The sequence below is a fragment of the Pagrus major genome, chromosome 23 (genome assembly GCF_040436345.1).
Source record: "Pagrus major chromosome 23, Pma_NU_1.0".
Classification (NCBI taxonomy): domain Eukaryota; kingdom Metazoa; phylum Chordata; class Actinopteri; order Spariformes; family Sparidae; genus Pagrus; species Pagrus major.
This window is the reverse complement of record NC_133237.1, coordinates 12,260,629-12,281,518: the sequence shown is the minus strand read 5'-3', so window position 1 is coordinate 12,281,518 and position 20,890 is coordinate 12,260,629. Positions and strand designations below refer to the sequence as shown.

General features: G+C 39.6%; 1 gene segment (V, D, J or C); it reads right to left on the bottom strand.

Moving 5' to 3' along the window:
• Positions 1-16,884: 16,884 nt before the first annotated feature.
• LOC141019262 (immunoglobulin heavy variable 7-4-1-like) lies at positions 16,885-18,522 on the bottom strand. The segment is given in 3 exon segments: positions 16,885-17,201; positions 18,267-18,383; positions 18,480-18,522. Coding segments are annotated over 3 exon segments (477 nt in total).
• Positions 18,523-20,890: the final 2,368 nt, after the last annotated feature.

Below are 20,890 nucleotides of genomic sequence, written 5' to 3'. Positions count from 1 at the left end.
TCACCACTGGAGGGCACTGTGGTTCCACCGAACACAGGACAGATTAAACATTAAAATTTGATTTCAGTCAATCTTAATCGTAGAGAAACGGGGAAAAGATCAGTTTTATGAACTTCTCTTACTGTTTCTTAATGTGTTAGAAATAAGATTGTGAGATACTGACTTAATGGTTAATTAGAAATGGTCTGAAATCTGGAAGAATACAGAGGCCATTTGAATGGAATGTCTCAAAGATAAGGATACCAGGCATGTCGTAAATAACAGACGGGAGTATCACAATAACAAATGGTAACAAGGTTTCCAGTGTTCTCTCTCCTAACGTGTGGTTTAGAAGTTAGAGAGGAAGAGAGAGACGGAAGGGGGAGAGAAATACAATAAAACAAAGGGGAAGAAAGCCATTTGATGTGTTACTCAATTTACACATGTAAAGACTCTGTATTGACACCTTCTGATGACCAGTTCGTTCGTCCCTCCTGGTGAACTGGTAGAGGACTCAACATGACCTGTGGAGAGTTTATCTGTTCAAAGGGGAAAGAGAGTTCAGAAATGGGAGTTTAGTTGTAAATTAATTAAAACTGTCCTCATTTGAAGTCTTTATGGTCCAGGAAAGCACTGTCCTCTCTGCCAGGAGATAAGATGTCAGCTGAAAGGCGCCTCCTTCATGTAAATCGTCTTCATCCAGATGAAAGGGGTTAACAAGAACAACAGGGCCTCAATGTAATGCAGAGGCGATGGGCACATGTTCCTACACTTGATTTGACCTGAAATCAAGAGAAACAAACACTAAAAGCACTATAGAGGTTTGTAGGTTAGAGAAAAGAACATTCAAATGGTGAGCGATTACCTTCTTTTTCTACTTCGATTATGATGAGTTTCCCTTTTACTTCTCTATTTTCACTCCTGCTGACACACTCAACACCAGTGTTACTTCGTTCTTTTACAGTTAGGGTGATGGTGCTGTTGATTGTGTTATTTGAGACGGTGGTAATGACAGTGAACTCAGTGTGGTTCTGCAACAGCGGCCATGTGATGGTGGGTAAAGGAAACCCCTGACTGATACACATACAGGTCAGAATCTCTGACTGTGTTGTGCATCCAGAGCTGTTTAGGATCTTTGGATACACTGCAAAAAACAGAATCAGAGCATCAAATGAAGTGTACAGCAAGTTGATAACAACACAGGTAGGATATGACAATAAGTTTCCTTTCTACTTACAAGTCACATTTACATTGGCATACACAGTCAAAGTCAGTGCCGGCCCTGACCAATTTGGTGCCCTAGGCAAGATTTTGGCTGGCGCCCCCTTGCATCGCAGTCAATTTCACAATCAATTTTCATACACTCACACAGAAACTACATGTATGTATTCAAGATTTTATTTCTTTTAAGTCAAAAATATCACACCAAATACAAACTGAAGAAAGAATCAAGTGATAAATTAAAAATACAATAAATAAGGTATTGCACGAACATATTAAAGAATATTCTATTTACATACAAAATAAAAACAGTCTGTATTCTTTGGGAGGAAACCTTTTGCAGCAGAAGCAGTGCAAGCTATCATTCTTTTTTGAGTACATCAGCCAGCTTCTTTTGATTTTTTCCCCACTGACTCTAGTAAAAAAAGTCATGTGGATATTCTCCCAACTTTGTTTTTGGGAAATGTGTAACTGTTTTTTATTTGAAATGGTCGTCTGTGAACTAACTCCTTTCTTACTTTGTCAGTTAGAAGAGATGGCCAGTCAGCAGGTCTATTGGTGCAGCCTTTACTCCTGATGCTGTGTCTGTGCTGAGGTAGAGGACAGGAGCACCTGATGCTGTGTCACTGGCGGTGGTGGTGAAATATTTTAGAAGTGCATCTGAAGAGAGACGAGAAGTATATGTGACCACTGCATGTTACATTTTAATAAAAAACAGATGCTTGGTGTGTGCTTTAAGGTGGAGTAACATTAACTATCGTCGACTCAGCTATTTACTGATTATTAAACAATGCTACTTTCGTCCAAAGTAAGCTAGCAAGCTAACACTCTGCTCCAACAACGGTAACTGCGATGCATATTAGTTTCATTCACTTCATCACATTGACGTTACTGTAGGCCTACCTCTTTCTTTTTCACGTGTTTCTCCTCTTCTTTCCTTCTTTTCCTTCCCTGGGCGCCGGATGGTTTCAGTCTTTTGGACATTGTTGTTCTGCTACAGTATCAATAAACGTCTCTCTTGGGTCAAAGTCCGGTCAGATTCAGGCAGCTCGCCTCTCGACCCCGCCCCCCCTCACAGAGGGCAGGTACAGTGCAGCCAGCCAGGAACCCAGAAGAAAGGCCTCTCCAGTATTTAATAGGCTTTGCTATGAAGTTATGTTGCTGTGGGCTTATATAATATTTCGAAAAAATATAAGTAATAGCACTGGTAAAAAATAGTATTATTATTATTATTTTTATTTTTTTTCTCCCCCCGTTTGCGGCGCCCCCCGTGGATGACGGCGCCCTTAGCATTCGCCTATACTGCCTATGCCCAGGGCCGGCCCTGGTCAAAGTCGTGTTCAGGTGTTTTGCTGTGCAGGTGTATTGTCCGGTATGTTCTGTTGTCACATTAGGGAACACAAGTGTGGCTGTTCCAGTGTTGTTCTGCTGGTCAGTTTCAGTTTCACTGGGCAGGTTTTTGTTGGATGGGACTTGAGTCCAAATGACAGAAGCGAGAGGGAAACTTTCAGCACTGCAGGTCAAGTTCAGAGTATCACCCTGCTTTACTGTTGTCCTTCCAGTGATTTCAGGTTTCTTGACGTCTTTAAGACAAAAGATTTGGATTTATTAGATAATGCCATTTGTAGTCATTCTTAACATGTGGCTTCAATCGGAGGCTTAAATCCTCCAAAAGCCTCAGAAACCTTTAGACATTTCATCAATTTTTTTTGGGGCAACATTATGCAACTTTTTCACCTTAAAATAACAGCTTCAAAATGATTTTTGATGGTACAGTGTCTTGTAATAGGGTGAATAGTGTCTCTGTCAGCCACTCCGCCCCCCTATCACTTGTTTCTGCACTATGTAACTTCAGTGAGAGGGTAAGATCACAGCGTTACATACATGTTTACTTCAACATACAAGTTTTAAACACATAACATTGTTATGACGCCATGAGTTGTTTTTTTTTGTAGGTAGCACCTACATCACATCTGATAAATTGTTCCAGACCTGGTATTGGTATTTAGGACAGTGGTTTTGCACTCTGAAACTGTGGGGTCAGCCAAATCACACAAAAGACCAATTTCTACATAATGTTGCTTTAATATTGTATATTACAGTAGCACTTTCTGGGGGCTTAGTCTAGTCTAGTCTAATTTAGATGCTGAAAAGCCCTGAAAAAGGGATTAAGTTGGTGACCGCAAGATCTCCAGTTTTTAATCCAAACTGTAGTTTCATGACAAATTAAATTAAATTATGCGTTAAGCAGTATAAAAGTCATAACCTGAAAAACCATGAAAGGGCCACACATACCTGTGTTAGTCACCATGAATTTAATAAGATTAAGGTTGTTGTCTGCTCTGAATTGAGTGGTGTCACAATGACATACTTTTGTAGGCTAACCTGGAAGTTAGCATTGCTCTGGTTCCCTTGACAAAAAGCTTATAATTTAGCCACCAGTGTGAATCCCACTAGTAGTACCTTGTGTCCTGTTTTGCTCTATATTCAAAAGAATGAGATTTGAGTACTATAAGGATGTCTGGAGGTAGCTGGAGACAGACGTCATAAAAATGTTCTTTTTGACCCATAAGCAGCTGTCCTCTGGATGTCTGTCAGAGACGTTGAAAACAAGATTAAAGAGTAAAAATGTTTCTTTTGAACCCTGTGAGGTGGTCACCTGGACATCAGTGGTGATCGTTGAATATCATTTAGATATCAGGGGACAGAAAACTCCAGTAGGAATAAAAACATATTTTGTTTGTGGGTTTTTGTTCTTGTGTAATGAAAAACTTAAAAACGTAGTTATGAGCTGAAATAATGTTGTCATTTATTCACATTAATATTGTGAGTCAGACACTTTTTGGAAAATGTCTCTGCTACATTCAGTTTTATTGTAATTGTAAATTTTTATAAAATATGTTGTATTCCTTTAACTTTATCATTGCTAAAAGTGTCAATTCCTCTCTTTACTGTAACAGTGAACTGATGTTGAAATCATTAGTGGTCTGAGGGCTCCTCCTCTGGTGGCTTCATGTTACAAGTGTTCAGGCACTGAGGGGTTTTTGTTCAGGTCTACTGATTGTTTCCGTTGTTTTAAAAAAAAATATTTTCAGTCTCTCAATGTGTAATGCATCTTGACTTGTGTGTGTTTCTTTGATCAGGCCTGGACAATGATTTCAGCAACCAGACTGTTGTGCTGTTCTTGGCTGTTTTTGTGAGGGGGTGATTGTTACTGTAAAATGTTTGTTTTCTTGTGTTTTTAATGGTTATTGTAGTTGGTAAATGATCATTCTCCTTAATTTTTTCACGATTTTAATAAAAATTAACCACAAAAGAGAAAAGGAAAAAAACAAAAAACAAACACTGTCTCATCCCAGTCCAGTAAAGATGAGTTCTGTATGTTTTTGTACAGCTGCTCAACCAACTCCAGTCACTGTGGCTGTCGAGCACAATAATAAACAGCAGAATCTTCAGTCTTCAGACTGCTCATCTGCAGATACACCTGCTGTCTGCTGTTGTCTCTGGAGATGGTAAACCGGCCTTTGACTGACTGAGAGTAGTAGATGTAGCTACGGCCATCACTGCTGATATAAGTGATCCACTCCAGTCCTTTTTCAGGAGCCTGTCTGACCCAGTGCATCCCATAGCTGCTGAATGTGAATCCAGAGGCTGTACAGGTCAATCTGTGAGATTCTCCAGGCCTTTTAACCACTGGTTCAGATTCTGTCAGAGTCTGACCATCAACACCTGTTGAGACACAAGTAAAATCTAAATTAATTACTGTATGTTTGAAACTCAACATCAAGAGATTTAGTAAAATCTTCACCTGCCCAGCAGACAGTTAAAAGCAGCAGTCCTGTCCTATAGTCCATCATGTTAAACTGTGTGTCCACTGTTCTCTGTCATCCTCTCTGCAGTCAGATAAGTAGAGGAGGAAGACATCTGAGTTTTGCATTGACTCCTCCTCACAGGGAGGAGAGAAATGAATTTGACTAAATTCCAGTTTATTAAATATGTCCTATATCATTTAAATTTAGAATTAATTACACAAATGTGCAATTGATATTAGTGTAATAATAATAAGCCAAATGTTTTAAATTGCCACGTTTCTTCATTATGGCTTTGAGATGTTTCTATACTTCTGTCAACAGCAAACTACACACAAGTTTTAGAAATCTTAACCATACATGTTCACATGTTGATCTTGAATAATGAATCACAAACTGTAAACACATAAGGCCACAGAGCACAGTGAAGGATCAGATACCTCCAGCTACAGATTGGCCAGTTGGTCAAAGACTGACATGAACTGAACGTTTTACCAGGCTGTGTTTCAGTTTATGCAGACTTGAAGCAATTTAGTGTTATGAAAACATTATACTCTGCCTATGATAGCTTATAGATCTATGAGGTTGTTTAATAGCACATTTTGCTTCAGTTGAGGTGCAGTTTGTTCCCTATGCAGGTACTCCATTGCACCTGTACAGGGTACTGCACTGCAGCAAGCCTCTTGTTAAAAATGGTGCATTTCTAGTCTGCGATTTGCCAGTTGGTCAATACTGACAGTCCCCCTCATACATGTAATGCAGTGTGAGAGTAAAATTATAATCAATGAGTTATATTTACTGCAGATGCAAAAGCAAGATGCCATCCTGAAAGTCAGAGCCAAAGAAATGACTTTCCATTTGGACTATCATCTTTATTTTTAATCAAAATGACTAGGAAATTTCTTTGGTGATGAGTTTTCTACTTGTGAATGTGAAATTTGCATTTAAATATTGAATACCAAGTCATTGCAAAAGACTTTTGACAGTTTCCTATTGGGTTGACTAATGTAACATCATCAAAGATAATAAAAATGACACCATATGATATCTGTAAGGTGTATTAAATCAAGGGACTTTTTAGATAAGATCATGGTGAGAATGTCATGAAGATCACATGTTTGTTGTCTGTGGAGGTTTTTGTGCAGCTGCTCCACTGTCTTCAGTCACTGTGTCTCTCGAGCACAGAAGTAAACAGCAGAATCTTCTGCTGTCAGGCTCTTGACCTCGAGGTACTGAGTGCTGCTGGACACGTCTTCAGTCATGAGGGAACGACTTTGAAAGGAGCTGGCATAGCCAGCAGAGTTTGAACCTGTAACCATCCTCCCAATCCACTCCAGAGCTTTCCAGAGCCCATATTGTAGCTCGTCATGCTATAACCAGATATGATACATGACATCTTCACTGTGTCTCCAGGTCTTTTCACCTCAGATGGAGACTGGTCCAGTTTGATCTCACTCCAAACTCCTGTAAGTAAAGAAAATGTGATCATTATCCAACAAACTTGTAAATCACAGGTTTGACATTTACAAAAGAAGTAAAGCAGATTGAATTTTCTCACCATGAATACTAACTACAAATAATAAACTCCAGATGATTGTATTTTCCATTCTGTGATACACACTGTAGTTCAGAGCTCTCTGATCTCAGTGTTTCAAATATATCTCAAGCTGTCACAGGTTTCTGTCACAAGTTACTGATGGTGTGTTTATAAGAGAAGAGTTTGCATAGACCTCCTCTATAGGTTTAAAGAGGGAACATGTGACACACACACATTTTCATAAGTAGAGTAACAGCAGACACGGTAGAAAAAGTCCTGTCAATTTCTGGACAGATGGTGTGATGAAAAATATAATCTTTTTTCTAAATGGCTTAAGATGTAAAGTTTAGAGCTTTTTTCAGCTTGGCCAAATTACAACAGGGAAAGTTGCATCCTATTTGTGTATTTGTGAAGAAATACAGCTACTCTTTACGTTGTAGTTAAGTCATGAAATGTTTTTTTTTCTTAATTTTTTCAAGGCACTGCAATACATGCATCTTGTATTGAGGGAAATTTCTCTCTTCTCTTCTGTACTGATGTCGACTGCAGGGGAAATCAACTTAGATCTACCATTAAATTTCTCAACTCTTCTTCTGTCGACCAGAAACAAAAAATACCTCTATGATTTAGTGAATTACATAAAGATTCATTTGTTATCAACTCATCAGACAGCACTGTCTATATTAATGTTTGCATTTAACAACATGTGTGTGTGGTTGAGTCACATGGTTTCTGGGCATTTGTGCAGGCCTGTTGGTGGTTTGTATCACTGTGGGCTGACGTACACAGTAATAAACAGCTGTGTCCTCAGGCTGCAGATTCTGTCCTGTTAGAGTCGCTGTTCTAGCAGAAGTGTCTCTGCTGTAGCTGAACTTGTTCTTCAGAACATTATTTTGACGAAGGCCACTTGTTCCCCACTGATGAGAAATCCAGTCCAATGGTTTTCCTTCACACTGTCTGATCCAACCTGTTGCATAGCTGTTATCAGTCAAAGAATAACCAGAGACCTGACAGGTGATGGTCAAAGACTGTCCAGGCTGCACAACCATTGAGTCTGGCTGGATGAGATCAATACTGTGGAAACACAAATCAACATTATCTCCATCATTCATCTGACTATTCAGTGTTTCTAATGTGTTTATTAGTGTGAATCCACTGAAAGCTCCTCACAGGATCCAGCAGCCAGCAGCAGCAGCAGAGCTACAGAGAACATGGTTGGTATTGAAGGTGATCTGATGGGAGCTTCTCTTCTTCTGCTGCAACTGACAGCATGATATCAAGTCTTTATAGCAGACTGTGAGGAAGTTCACTTTGCATAGAAAAGGACACTGACAGGATATAAAAGGAGGATCAACTGTCCTGTTACAAGGAGTCACAGCTTGAAGTTGTATTGTGAACATTATTCAAACAAAAGACAGATGAGTCAAACATTCACATTTACATTCGGATCACCATAATATTTACTGTTACCACTCTGAACAACATATGTAAAGAATAAAAGAATTTAAATTTTAAAAAAAAAAAAAGTATTTCAAAGAGTTTTGACAAATGTGTTTCTTTGATCAGACCTGGACACACTCTGCTGTCAGTCATAGCTTGAGGTTGTTATAATGTTTATTTTGACACATATGTAAGAAAATGTTTCAATAATTTCAAACATTAATTTAAATTTCTAGTTTTTATTCCAAACTAAATATCTTAAACAAGTGAGACAAACACATTCATCTTTACGTTATTATAAACACAATATTTAATTTATATATGAAATATTTTTTTCCTTTAATACATTTTCATTTATTTAAGACAAACAATTCTATTCACATGAAGGTCACAAGAATATTTATACTTTCATTCGTCCTAAACTACATGTTGGAGAACACAAAAGCTGCAATAAAACTTGTCTGACTGAATCAGTTTTACTGAGATGATGTTTATCTGAGTTTGTCAATTTCTGCAAATGTCAAAGATGAAAATAAAGTTTTGACTTGTTCTGACATGTTGAGTTTTTGTACAGCGTTGCTGCTTCCTGTGTCACCGTGGCTCTCGAGCACAATAATAAACAGCAGAATCTTCAGTCTTCAGACTGTTCATCTGCAGATACACCTGCTGTCTGCTGTTGTCTCTGGAGATGGTAAACCGGCCTTTGACTGACTCAGAGTAGTAGATGCCACCACTGCTATCACTGATAGTAGAAACCCATTCCAGTCCTTTTCCAGCAGCCTGTCTGATCCAAGTGTTCCAATAATTGCCACCAAACCCTGAATATGTGCAGGTCAGTCTGTGGGATCCTCCAGGCGTTTTAACTGCTGGTTCAGACTCAGTCAGTGTTTGACCCTCAGTACCTACAGACAGTTAAACAGCTCATTAGTTACTGTAATGCAGCCATGTTGTCTTCATAGCAGGAGGCTTGTCAGAAAAACAATCATTGTTTTTACCTGCCCAGTTAATAGACAGGATGAGAAAAACAACCAAATAATCAGGTCTGATCATTGTAAAAGCCAGTTGTCTCTGTCCAGTCTACAGTGTGTATGTCAGTGATTCAGTCTCTGTCCTTCACTCTGCAACACATATGTAGAGATGAAGAGATCAGAGTTTTGCATCGACTCCTCCTCCTCACAGAGAAACACACCACATCTCACACAGCTCTGGACAAAACTAGAATGACATCATCATATTATTTTATACATTTTAAGATTTTTATTGTGATTCTTTTAATAATAAAGATGTCTCTGAAGTTATTTAACAGTGGTGTTTATGTAGAGGGTTGGAAACAATAGGAAAAAGTTGAAACAGTAGGAGAATGTAGATAAGAGAAAAACGGACACCCCTACTATAATTTTTTATCATCATTTTTCATTAATTTTCATACATTTCATCATTCACTTGCAGTCTCACTACTTCACCGCACTGGCACGTCCAGGCCGCTAGGTGGGGCATCGCGCTTGTGGTAGGATAGGATTTTTCCTTGCTTTAGTATGTATATTTGCGTATCCGGAGTGCCTCCCCACCCCTTAAGCATGATTTTTCGACAACTAAGTCAATGTTTCGTAAACTACCGGAGTCAGGAATTGAGTCTCTAAACGAGCCGTTTGGATTTCGACTGGATTGTGACGTCACAATCCGGTCTTTTGCATACTCCAGCCCTCGCGCTGGTTATCTCGTCCCACACTTCGCCAGCTACCTAAACAAGGATCCGTCATTTTCTCGTTCTCGCTTCACTTGTACGCGACATCCTGACCGCTACCATGTACAACCCGAAAGCCGAGCACTGCTGCTCTGTCGTCGGATGCACGGATCCTCCTGTTTCGCCACATCGCCTCCCTACCAAAGAGGATATCAGAGCGAAGCGGCTACATTTTATTTATCAGGGAAACGTCCCAGCTTCAGTGAGCAAAAGCGTTATGGTCTGTGCCAGTCACTTCACACCGGACTGCTTCAGCAACCAGGGTCAGGACTGGACGCTGGACTGGCAACAAGATTGTCCCTTAAAAGATGGATCCATACCCACTGTCAATGATGGAGCTGTAAGTATTTAAAAAACAGTGTAGTTTGTGTTACTTTGGCCGTTTAGCACATGTGCTAACGCTAACGCTAACCGTCGATGTAAATATGAGGCTGAACTAACATTACATGTGAAGTTATCAACGTTGGGCTTACTGGCCGTAGTATTCACGATAATGTTAATGTTACCAAACGTTAATTTGTCATATCAACACTCTTTTTAAAACATGATAGTGAATTGAGAAAATGAATTAGGATATTGAGATTTTATCGCTTCTAACCAGCCGGTGAACCACTGCTCGGCCGTGAACAATTAGAGGAGACGGTGTGAAATGTCTCGGTTGTTCGCGGACGGTGAGCTACGTTAATTCATTAGCATATTGTGCTAAAGGACAGTGACCTGCACGTTACCTGCAGTAAAGCAATCACTACTTTGTTTTGGAGCCGGAGACAGGGGTTAGCTGCTACATGTCTGCTGTGCTACTATCAGTTATATGCAGGCATGGACACACAAAAGTTGCTTCCCAAATGTGTATAGCTCGTTGCCATGGTCATGCGATGCCGTCCTCACGTCTTCCGCCCATGGATCTATTATTATAGATCCATGCTTCCGCCCGGCAGGAAGAGGTGGCCGGCGCACGCAGTAGCTCATTAGCATTAAAGGGAAAGGCACTCAAACCGGCTGCTTAGAGCAGGGCTGTGAAACTGGTGCGTAAACAACCCTGCTGTGCTCAATCCTTCGTTTTTTTCGACCAAAGCATGTTACTATCATTCCATTTAGACATCAAGGAACCATGTCAACAAGCAGAAATGAGCATAATATGTCACCTTTAAGAAGATGAACATGTGAGCAAAGTGTTGTTTTATTAACCCATGCATTGAAATGGCCATCTGAAATAACAGTGGGACTGAAGCTCAGGCCATTAGCTTTAATAATTTTGTAGAAATGTTGATACCTGAAGTGAGGATTTACGTGTAAAGAGGAAGAATAAATCCTGCTGCCGTGAAGTTAACACCAGAGCAACGTGTATCTCCTTTATTCTTACCACAGGCAAGACCAAGGACTTGCAGCTTCCCTGGCTATCCAGTCAGGGAGGCAACATTTATTCACACACCAGTAAGATGTATTTATTTGGTGGTCCATCTATATACTGGATATATCATGAAAATGTTCAAATATATTCTCAACACCTGCTGTTAAACATTAATAATGGGAACTTTATAAACCATAATTATTGTAGAAAAACACGCTAAATGTAACACTGAGAAACAGGAAGTCACAAACCACAACATCTGCTGTTGTTTTCATATGATCCATGCATGTGTGAGTGTTTAGAGTCACTGTCATACTCTCCTTAGTGTCATCTGACTTCATATGTTCTGCTGCCACCTGTAGGTCTTTGTGAACAAATGTTCTGTGGAGTTTTTGTAAAGCTTCTCTGCTCCCTTTAACCAGTGTGTGTGTTTGGCACAGTAATACACAGCAGAGTCCTCTGGCTTTAAGTTGGACAGTCTCAGATACACCATGCTGTTGCTATCATCTCTACTGATTTCTGCACGTCCTTGCACACTGCTGGCATACGTGTTTCTACTGGAGCTGGAGAAACCTCTCCCGATCCATTCCAGTCCTTTTCCTGCAGGTTGTCTGATCCAGTGCATAGTGCAGCAGCTGAATGTGAAGCCAGATCCCCTGCAGGACAGACTGAGAGTCTCCCCAGGCTTTTTCAATACTGAACTGGAAGGAATGGACTCCATACTCTGACCTGTACAACCTGATGAGATGAAAGAAGAGAGGAACCACAGAAGAAAGTGAGACAGTCATCTGGGAAGTTGTCTGCTATCACTGACTAACCATCAGTCCATGTTGTGTGATAAAAGATAAAACAGCAAGAAGCAGGAGAACTCACAGGGCAGAGAGAGAGCAACCAGCAGAAGAGTGAGTGTGTTCATCATCCTGAGGCTGGAGATGTGACCTCTGATGTTCCACACAAAGTACAAGAGCAGTCAGCAGGACAGAAGTACACTGCACAGACTGAAGATTTGCATCAGGATATCATGAGGAGGGAGTGGCTCATGTACAGACACTCTGTTAAAGTTTCATTTAATTGCATCATTTATGAGTAGTTAACTTTTTAATTGAAGCAGCTTGTCCTTCTTTAAGAAATACATTATCATATCAAGAGACAATATCTCTTTATGTTTTTATTTATTTATTTGTGTCAATGATCCAATGTAACATTTTTGCTTAAGTCACATGGTTTCTGAGTATTTGTGCAGGTCTGTTGGTGGTTTGTATCACTGTGGGCTGACGTACACAGTAATAAACATCCAGTGCCGGCCCTGACCAATTTGGTGCCCTAGGCAAGATTTTGGCTGGCGCCCCCTTGCATCGCAGTCAATTTCACAATCAATTTTCATACACTCACACAGAAACTACATGTATGTATTCAAGATTTTATTTATTTTAAGTCAAAAATATCACACCAAATAAAAACTGAAGAAAGAAACAAGTGATACATTAAAAATACAATATAAATAAGGTATTGCGCAAACATATTAAAGAATATTCTATTTACATACAAAATAAAAACAGTCTGTATTCTTTGGGAGGAAACCTTTTGCAGCAGAAGCAGTGCAAGCTATCATTCTTTTTTGAGTACATCAGCCAGCTTCTTTTGATTTTTCCCCACTGACTAAGACTCTGGTAAAAAGTCATGTGGACACTTTCTCCCATCTTTGTTTTTGGGATATGTGTAACTGTTTTTTATTTGAAATGGTCCTCTGTGAACTAACTCCTTTCTTACTTTGTCAGTTAGAAGAGATGGCCAGTCAGCAGAGTCTATTGGTGCAGCCTTTACTCCTGATGCTGTGTCACTCTCTGTGCTGAGGTAGAGGACAGGAGCACCTGATGCTGTGTCACTGGCAGTGGTGGTGAAATATTTTAAAAGTGCATCTGAAGAGAGAAGAGAAGTATATGTGACCACTGGATGTTACATTTTAATAAAAACAGATGCTTGGTGTGTGCTATACATAAGACTAATATAGACTAAAGTAAAGTGCAGTGAAACTTATATATAGCTATATATATATATATATGTAGCCTATGAATGATATGGGAAAGCTAAGGTATGGAGTTTTAACAGTAATACACTTTAACTGCACTTTAACACTGATGTAAACTTTAACAAATATAAACTGTGACACAATAAACCAAAGTCTTACAACTGCCCTATTACTTATAAAGTGGATGGAAAACTCAGAGCATTTTAACTGACATACAAGCAGAGAAAAAACAGTGAACAGGTTAAAATAACACCTGAACAGGCCTGACGTTAACTTTCCAAATGTCCCTCATGACTTTAAGGTGGAGTAACATTAACTTACGTCGACTCAGCTATTTACTGATTATTAAACAATGCTACTATCGTCCGAAGTAAGCTAGCAAGCTAACACTCTGCTCCAACAACGGTAACTACGATGCATATTAGTTTCATTCACTTCATCACATTGACGTTACTGTACCTTTTTCCTTTTCACGTGTTTCTTCCTCTTCTTTCCTTCTTTTCCTTCCCTGGGCGCCGGATGGTTTCAGTCTTTTGGACATTGTGTTTCCACAGTATCAATAAACGTCTGTCTTGGGTCACGGTCCGGTCAGATTCAGGCAGCTCGCCTCTCGACCCCGCCCCCCTCCCTCACAGAAGGCAGGTACAGTGCAATGAGCCAGGAACCCAGAAGAAAGGCCTCTCCATTATTTAATAGGCTTTGCTATGAAGTTATGTTGCTGTGGGCTTATATAATATTTCGAAATAATATAAGCAATAGCACTGGTAAAAAATATTATTATTATTATTATTTTTTCTCCCCCCGTTTGCGGCGCCCCCCGTGGATGACGGCGCCCTTAGCATTTGCCTATACTGCCTATGCCCAGGGCCGGCCCTGCGCTGAGGCCTGGGAAGTGTGCAATAACTTGGTGTTCTGTTTGTTTTGTTTTTATTTGCTTTAATCATGAGTGTGTATGTAGTGTGTTTCTTTGTATGTGTATTTATTGTCTGTAAGGGCGGCTACCACTATGCACTATGCACTTTGAGTCCATGACAAATTTCCCCTAGGGTACAATAAAATATATTCTATTCTATTCTATTACTGTATTTGAAGCAAAGTGACAACAGACAGCATCATGTAAACAGTATGGAAACTTCTGACTGATGTTGCTGGTTGGCATGAAAGGTTTTTAATAATTTCAGTGTCAGCAGATGTTTGAAGACATACAGAGAAACTTGGAGCCTCGAGAGGAAAACAGCTGCTCAGGAAGTGAAACCTGTGAGACAAAATGCAAAAACTACATCTGAGTGTTGAGAGTCAGTCAGTTAATATCAATGAGAACACAGAGTCTCCTTTAAGTAACAGAGGAGAGAGAAACTTGTCACTGACTGCCCTCTAGTGATTTTATACAAGAAACGGTTACATTATTTATCTCCTTCATATTATGACTCATTTAGATTTTACAAAATTCAGAGACATTATTCCTTCCTCATTTGTAGAAATGTTTAATTTTGTGGTAGTTTTATTCCAGTGACCACATTGTTGTGTTGTCTTTGGGCCTTTTATCAACAAGTAACCTTTATTTAGGGCCCGAGCAGGAAACCTGCGAGGTCCCTATTGTTTTTGTAATGATTATTATTTTTAGGCCAAAATGATCGCATTTTTCACTGCCTGAACATACCCCAAAACTCACCAAACTTGGAATATAGATCAGACCTGGCAAAAATTTTTATAATCTGTTGTCATTGTGAATTTTCACCTCTAGGTGGCGCTATAATCAAGGAAAGTGTGTTTTGGCCAATAACTCCCACATACTTTGTCGCACATTCAAAAACCTTATATCCACGCGTTCAGTGAATTATGCTGAATCTCCTGATATAGGACCTAGCTAGCGAAATGTCGCAAACCTACTTTTTCGAACTCCTCCCAGGCAATTTTACCAATTTGCACCAAACTTTGCACACAGCATCTGGGGACCCTCCTGACAAAAAGTTATTAAAAGAATTTTGATATTCCAAAAAATACTCAAGTTATTAAATAACAACTTCCTGCAGATTTCGTTCCAAACAGGAAGTCTTGCATAGCTCCACATTGGTGTGTCCAAATGACATGAAACTCAGGACACTACTTCCCCATGAGCCCCTAAGGCTCTGTGCCAAATTTTTCCCCGTGACCACTAGGTGGCGCTCTTTAAATTGAAGTATTTTATATCTCCACATCGGTTGGTCACATTAACACGAAACTTGGTCCACTCATTGCCACTGCCCTCCTGAGGATAGCTGACAAAGGTCTTACCCATCCGACACTAGGTGGCGCTCTGGTGGCAATCTAACTTTATATTTGGCACTGTGCCCACACCATAACACTTATGGATATGAAATTCATAGGGGTGGTATACACTTGCCCCTGTAACTCACACACCAAAAAAGACCACCAGGTGGCGCTATTATCAACACAAAACCGTTTTTGGCTATCAGTTAAGACATGCGCGCACAATAACGTGGCAATGGGTCCGGGTAAGGACCACGCCCCGACAGCAGCACGCCCCGACCCGCGTGGACTGCGAGGGCCCGTTCATCGCTGCTTGCAGCTTTAATTTGTTTTGTTTCATTTAATGTTTACTGTCTCATCTTTACTGGCCTGGAAGAGCCAGTAAAGATGAGTTCTGTAGATTTTTGTACAGCTGCTCAACCAACTCCAGTCACTGTGGCTGTCGAGCACAATAATAAACAGCAGAATCTTCAGTCTTCAGACTGTTCATCTGCAGATACACCTGCTGTCTGCTGTTGTCTCTGGAGATGGTAAACCGGCCTTTGACTGACTCAGAGTAGAATTGGTGGCTGTCATCAGTATAAGTCAAGGCGATCCACTCCAGTCCTTTTCCAGGAGCCTGTCTGACCCAGTTCATATCATAGCTGCTGAATGTGAATCCAGAGGCTGTACAGGTCAATCTGTGAGATTCTCCAGGCCTTTTAACCACTGGTTCAGATTCTGTCAGAGTCTGACCATCAACACCTGTCAAGACAAAAAAAGACGCACATGTGATGAGTTACATTCCCAACAACAATGAAAGTATGTGAAATAAAAATCAGTGTAAATCTTCACCTGCCCAGCAGACAGTTAAAAGCAGCAGTCCTGTCCTATAGTCCATCATATTAAACTGTGTGTCCACTGTTCTCTGTCATCCTCTCTGCAGTCAGATAAGTAGAGGAGGAAGACATCTGAGTTTTGCATTGACTCCTCCTCACAGGGAGGAAACATTTCCCTGATTTATTTTAATAACACTCCAAAATGTGAAATTTGGTTCAGGAATCTGTCACATTTCCAAACAGCATTCATTCAAACAAATTCACATATAATTTGTCTTAGCGTCAATGTTTCTCATTACTTCCTGTAGACAGCATATGCGCTAAATACTAATCTGCAGTGTTCTTATGATCACCAATATCCATGAGTATTTTTGAAATTTGTTGAATTGTCATCTTATCATGTTAAACAATCCACCAATAATCTGAATGTTTGTTGGGGATTTATGACATTAAGAGTTTGTACTTATGTAGATGACATTAGAAATATAGTGTTATTTAATGTTTTGACAAATGAAGAAACTCTGTTACTGTGAGTGATGTAACATAAAGAGAATAAATATTATTCATGAGTTTACAGTAAACTCTGTGGGAATCCAATGTGGATATATCAAAGTGGTTTTGCAGGTGGTGAGAAAACACAGATGTCATGAAGATCACATGTTTGTTGTCTGTGGAGGTTTTTGTGCAGCTGCTCCACTGTCTTCAGTCACTGTGTCTGTCGAGCAAAGAAGTAAACAGCAGAATCTTCTGCTGTCAGGCTCCTGATGCCAAGGTACTGAGTGCTGCTGGACACGTCTTGAGTAAAAGTAAAACGGCTTTGAAAGGAGCTGACATAGCTCGGAGTGTTTGTATTCGTGTTAATCCACCCAATCCACTCCAGAGCTTTCCCTGGCTTCTGTCGTATCCAGTTAATAGCGTTGCTCGTCATGCTATAACCAGATATGATACATGACATCTTCACTGTCTCTCCAGGTCGTTTCACCTCAGAGGCAGACTGGTCCAGTTTGATCTCACTCCAAACTCCTGTAAGCAAAGAAAATGTGATCATTATCCAACAAACTTGTAAATCACAGGATTGACATTTACAAAATAAGTAAAGCAGAATTGATTTTCTCACCATGAATACTAACTACAAATAATAAACTCCAGATGATTGTATTTTCCATTCTGTGATAAACACTGTAGTTCAGAGCTCTCTGATCTCAGTGTTTCAAATATATCTCAAGCTGTCACAGGTTTCTGTCACAAGTTACTGATGGTGTGTTTATAAGAGAAGAGTTTGCATAGACCTCCTCTACAGGTTTAAAGAGGGAACATGTGACACACACACATTTTCATAAGTAGAGTAACAGCAGACACTGTAGGAAAAAGTCCTGGCAACTAATTTCTGGACTGATGGTGTCATGAAAAAAATTATTTTTTCTAAATGGCTTAAGATTTTAAAGTTTAGAGCTTTTTTCAGCTTGGCCAAATTACAACAGGGAAATTTGCATCCTATTTGTGTATTTGTGAAGAAATACAGCTACTCTTTAAGTTGTAGTTAAGTCATGAAATGTTTTCCCATGTTTCAAGGTATTCCAATACATAAAAATAAATTAATAAAACATGTCACATGCATCTTGTATTGAGAGAAATTTAAGTTTCTCTCTTCTTCTTCTCTACTGATGTCGACTGCAGGGAAAGTCAACTTAGATCTACCAAAATTCTCAACTCCTCTTCTGTCTACAAGAAACAAAAAAATACCTTAATGATTCAGTGAATTAAATAAAGATTCATTTTTTAACAACTCATTAGACAGCACTGTCTATATTAATTTCAGCATTTATAACATGTGTGGTTGAGTCACATGGTCTCTGGGTATTTGTGCAGGTCTGTTGGTGGTTTGTATCACTGTGGGCCGACGTACACAGTAATAAACAGCTGTGTCCTCAGGCTGCAGATTCTGTCCTGTTACAGTCGCTGTTGTAGCAGAAGTGTCTCTGCTGTAACTGAACTTGTTCTTCAGAGCATTATTTTGAGTAAGGCCACCTCCTCCCCACATATGGAAAATCCAGTCCATTGGTTTTCCTTCACACTGTCTGATCCAACCTGTTGCATAGCTGTTATCAGTCAAAGAATAACCAGAGACCTGACAGGTGATGGTCAAAGACTGTCCAGGCTGCACAACCATTGAGTCTGGCTGGATGAGATCAATACTGTTCACACCTGTGGAAACACAAATCAACATTATCTCCATCATTCATCTGACTATTCAGTGTTTCTAATGTGTTCATTAGTGTGAATCCACTGAAAGCTCCTCACAGGATCCAGCAGCCAGCAGCAGCAGCAGAGCTACAGAGAACATGGTTGATGTTGAAGCTGAGCTGATGTGAGCTCTTCTGTCCTCTCACTGACACAAACTTCACTTCCTTATGAGGCAACACACAAGGAGGCTAATTTACATACTGATGACAGTAAATCAGCTGACTACGATATATTTAAATGAATCAAAGTGAAGACTAAATGTTCAGGAACTTAAATCACTGACAAACACACTTTGGATCTGTATAACTTTCAGTGTCTTCAAGATGTGAACTAAATTAAATTTTTGTTACGTTTAATAATGTATAAGAGTGTTATTTGTTTTTTATTGTAAACATACAATACATTATCACACCTTATAACATTGTCGTGGAAATTCTTTGTTGTTGGTGAAAATGAAATAGAGACCTGTCGGCCGACGAAGTTTTATTTTCCTTGCAAAGAAAAGGTCAGTGGTTCAGGATGAAGAAAGACGTTTAATACAAAGAAATCTGAACATTTATATCTTTAGGAAAAGCCCACCTCTTGGGTGTGGCCACACCTTTTGTTTGCTGTGGGGTCAGCCCCTAACTCAGGAAGTCTTTTCACCTTTCACGTGTATTGGCATCAATATCCTGGGGTGTGAATTGAGGGGTCCAGACGATACAATTAACAAATTACATTTAGAAGTCTAGCATGTTGGTGAGAAAGTAGGAAGTTGGGTAAGATACAAAAGAGGTTGAATTAACAAATGGCAAGGTCTAGACATTAGAATATACAAATGGGTAGCAGGCAAAAGGTGATTTAATATCTTAGGGGAGAGTAGGGTGTGCAGGCATCAAATTTACCACTACAACATCCAAGTATTTAACCTGTTGTTGTCAAATTGAATTAAGATTCTTTTTCTAAAATCTACAGACTGTTTCTCTCTTCATCAGTGAACTGATGTTGAAATCATTAGTGGTCTGAGGGCTCCTCCTCTGGTGGCTTCATGTTACAAGTGTTCAGGCACTGAGGGGTTTTTGTTCAGGTCTACTGATGGTTTGTGTTATTTTAAAAAATTATATTTTTAATCTGTCAATGTGTAATGCATTTTGACATGTGTGTTTCTTTGATCAGACCTGGACAATGATTTCAGCAACCAGACTGTTGTGCTATTCTTGACTTTTTTTGCGAGTGGGTGATTGTTACTTTAAAACATTTGTTTTCCTGTGTTTTTAATGGTTATTGTAGTTGGTAAATGATCATTCTCCTTAATTTTTCATGATTTTAATAAAAAATAACAACAAAAGAGAAAAGGAAAAAAAAAAACAACACTGTCTCATCCCAGTCCAGTAAAGATGAGTACTGTAGGTTTTTGTACAGCTGCTCAACCAACTCCAGTCACTGTGGCTGTCGAGCACAATAATAAACAGCAGAATCTTCAGTCTTCAGACTGTTCATCTGCAGATACACCTGCTGTCTGCTGTTGTCTCTGGAGATGGTAAACCGGCCTTTGACTGACTCAGAGTAGTACTGGGTGCTACCACTGCCACTGCTGACATAAGCGACCCACTCCAGTCCTTTTCCAGGAGCCTGTCTGATCCAGTACATCCCATAGCTGCTGAATGTGAATCCAGAGGCTGTACAGGTCAATCTGTGAGATTCTCCAGGCCTTTTAACCACTGGTTCAGATTCTGTCAGAGTCTGACCATCAACACCTGTTGAGACAAAAATGAATAAATAGCAATCAATTGCATGAAGCTGGAGCCTTTTTTCAGACAGCTTCAACTCAAGGTCAGTGTAGATGTTCACCTGCCCAGCAGACAGTTAAAAGCAGCAGTCCTGTCCTGTAGTCCATCATGTTAAACTGTGTGTCCACTGTTCTCTGTCATCCTCTCTGCAGTCAGATAAGTAGAGGTGGAAGACATCTGAGTTTTGCATTGACTCCTCCTCACTGGGCAGAAACAGTTCCCACATTTCTATTAAGTAAACTTCACATTTACAAATGACATTTATTCAAATATGTTGAAATATAATTTGTCTCAGCATCATGGTTTCTCATTACTCCCCACAATCATATTGGACAGATGAGGTCAATAATCTACTGTTCAGTACCTCTCGGTAATCAGAGAATATCCATGAGCATTTTTGACAATGCTTTATTGTCATCTCATCATGTTAAACCATCCACTAATGATTTGGATTAACTTTTTGATCAACAGCTTTCATTGTTTGTACTTGCCACAATGACATGTGCAGTTTAATATTAATTAATGCTTTGCCAATTGATGTGACTATTTTTTGTGAGTGATGTAACGTCATAAAGACAATAAATATTTACTCATGAGTTTATTGTCAGATAAAAATGCTTTGCAGGTGGTGAAAAGATGTCATGAATATCACGTTTGTTGTCTGTGGAGGTTTTTGTGCAGCTGCTCCACTGTCTTCAG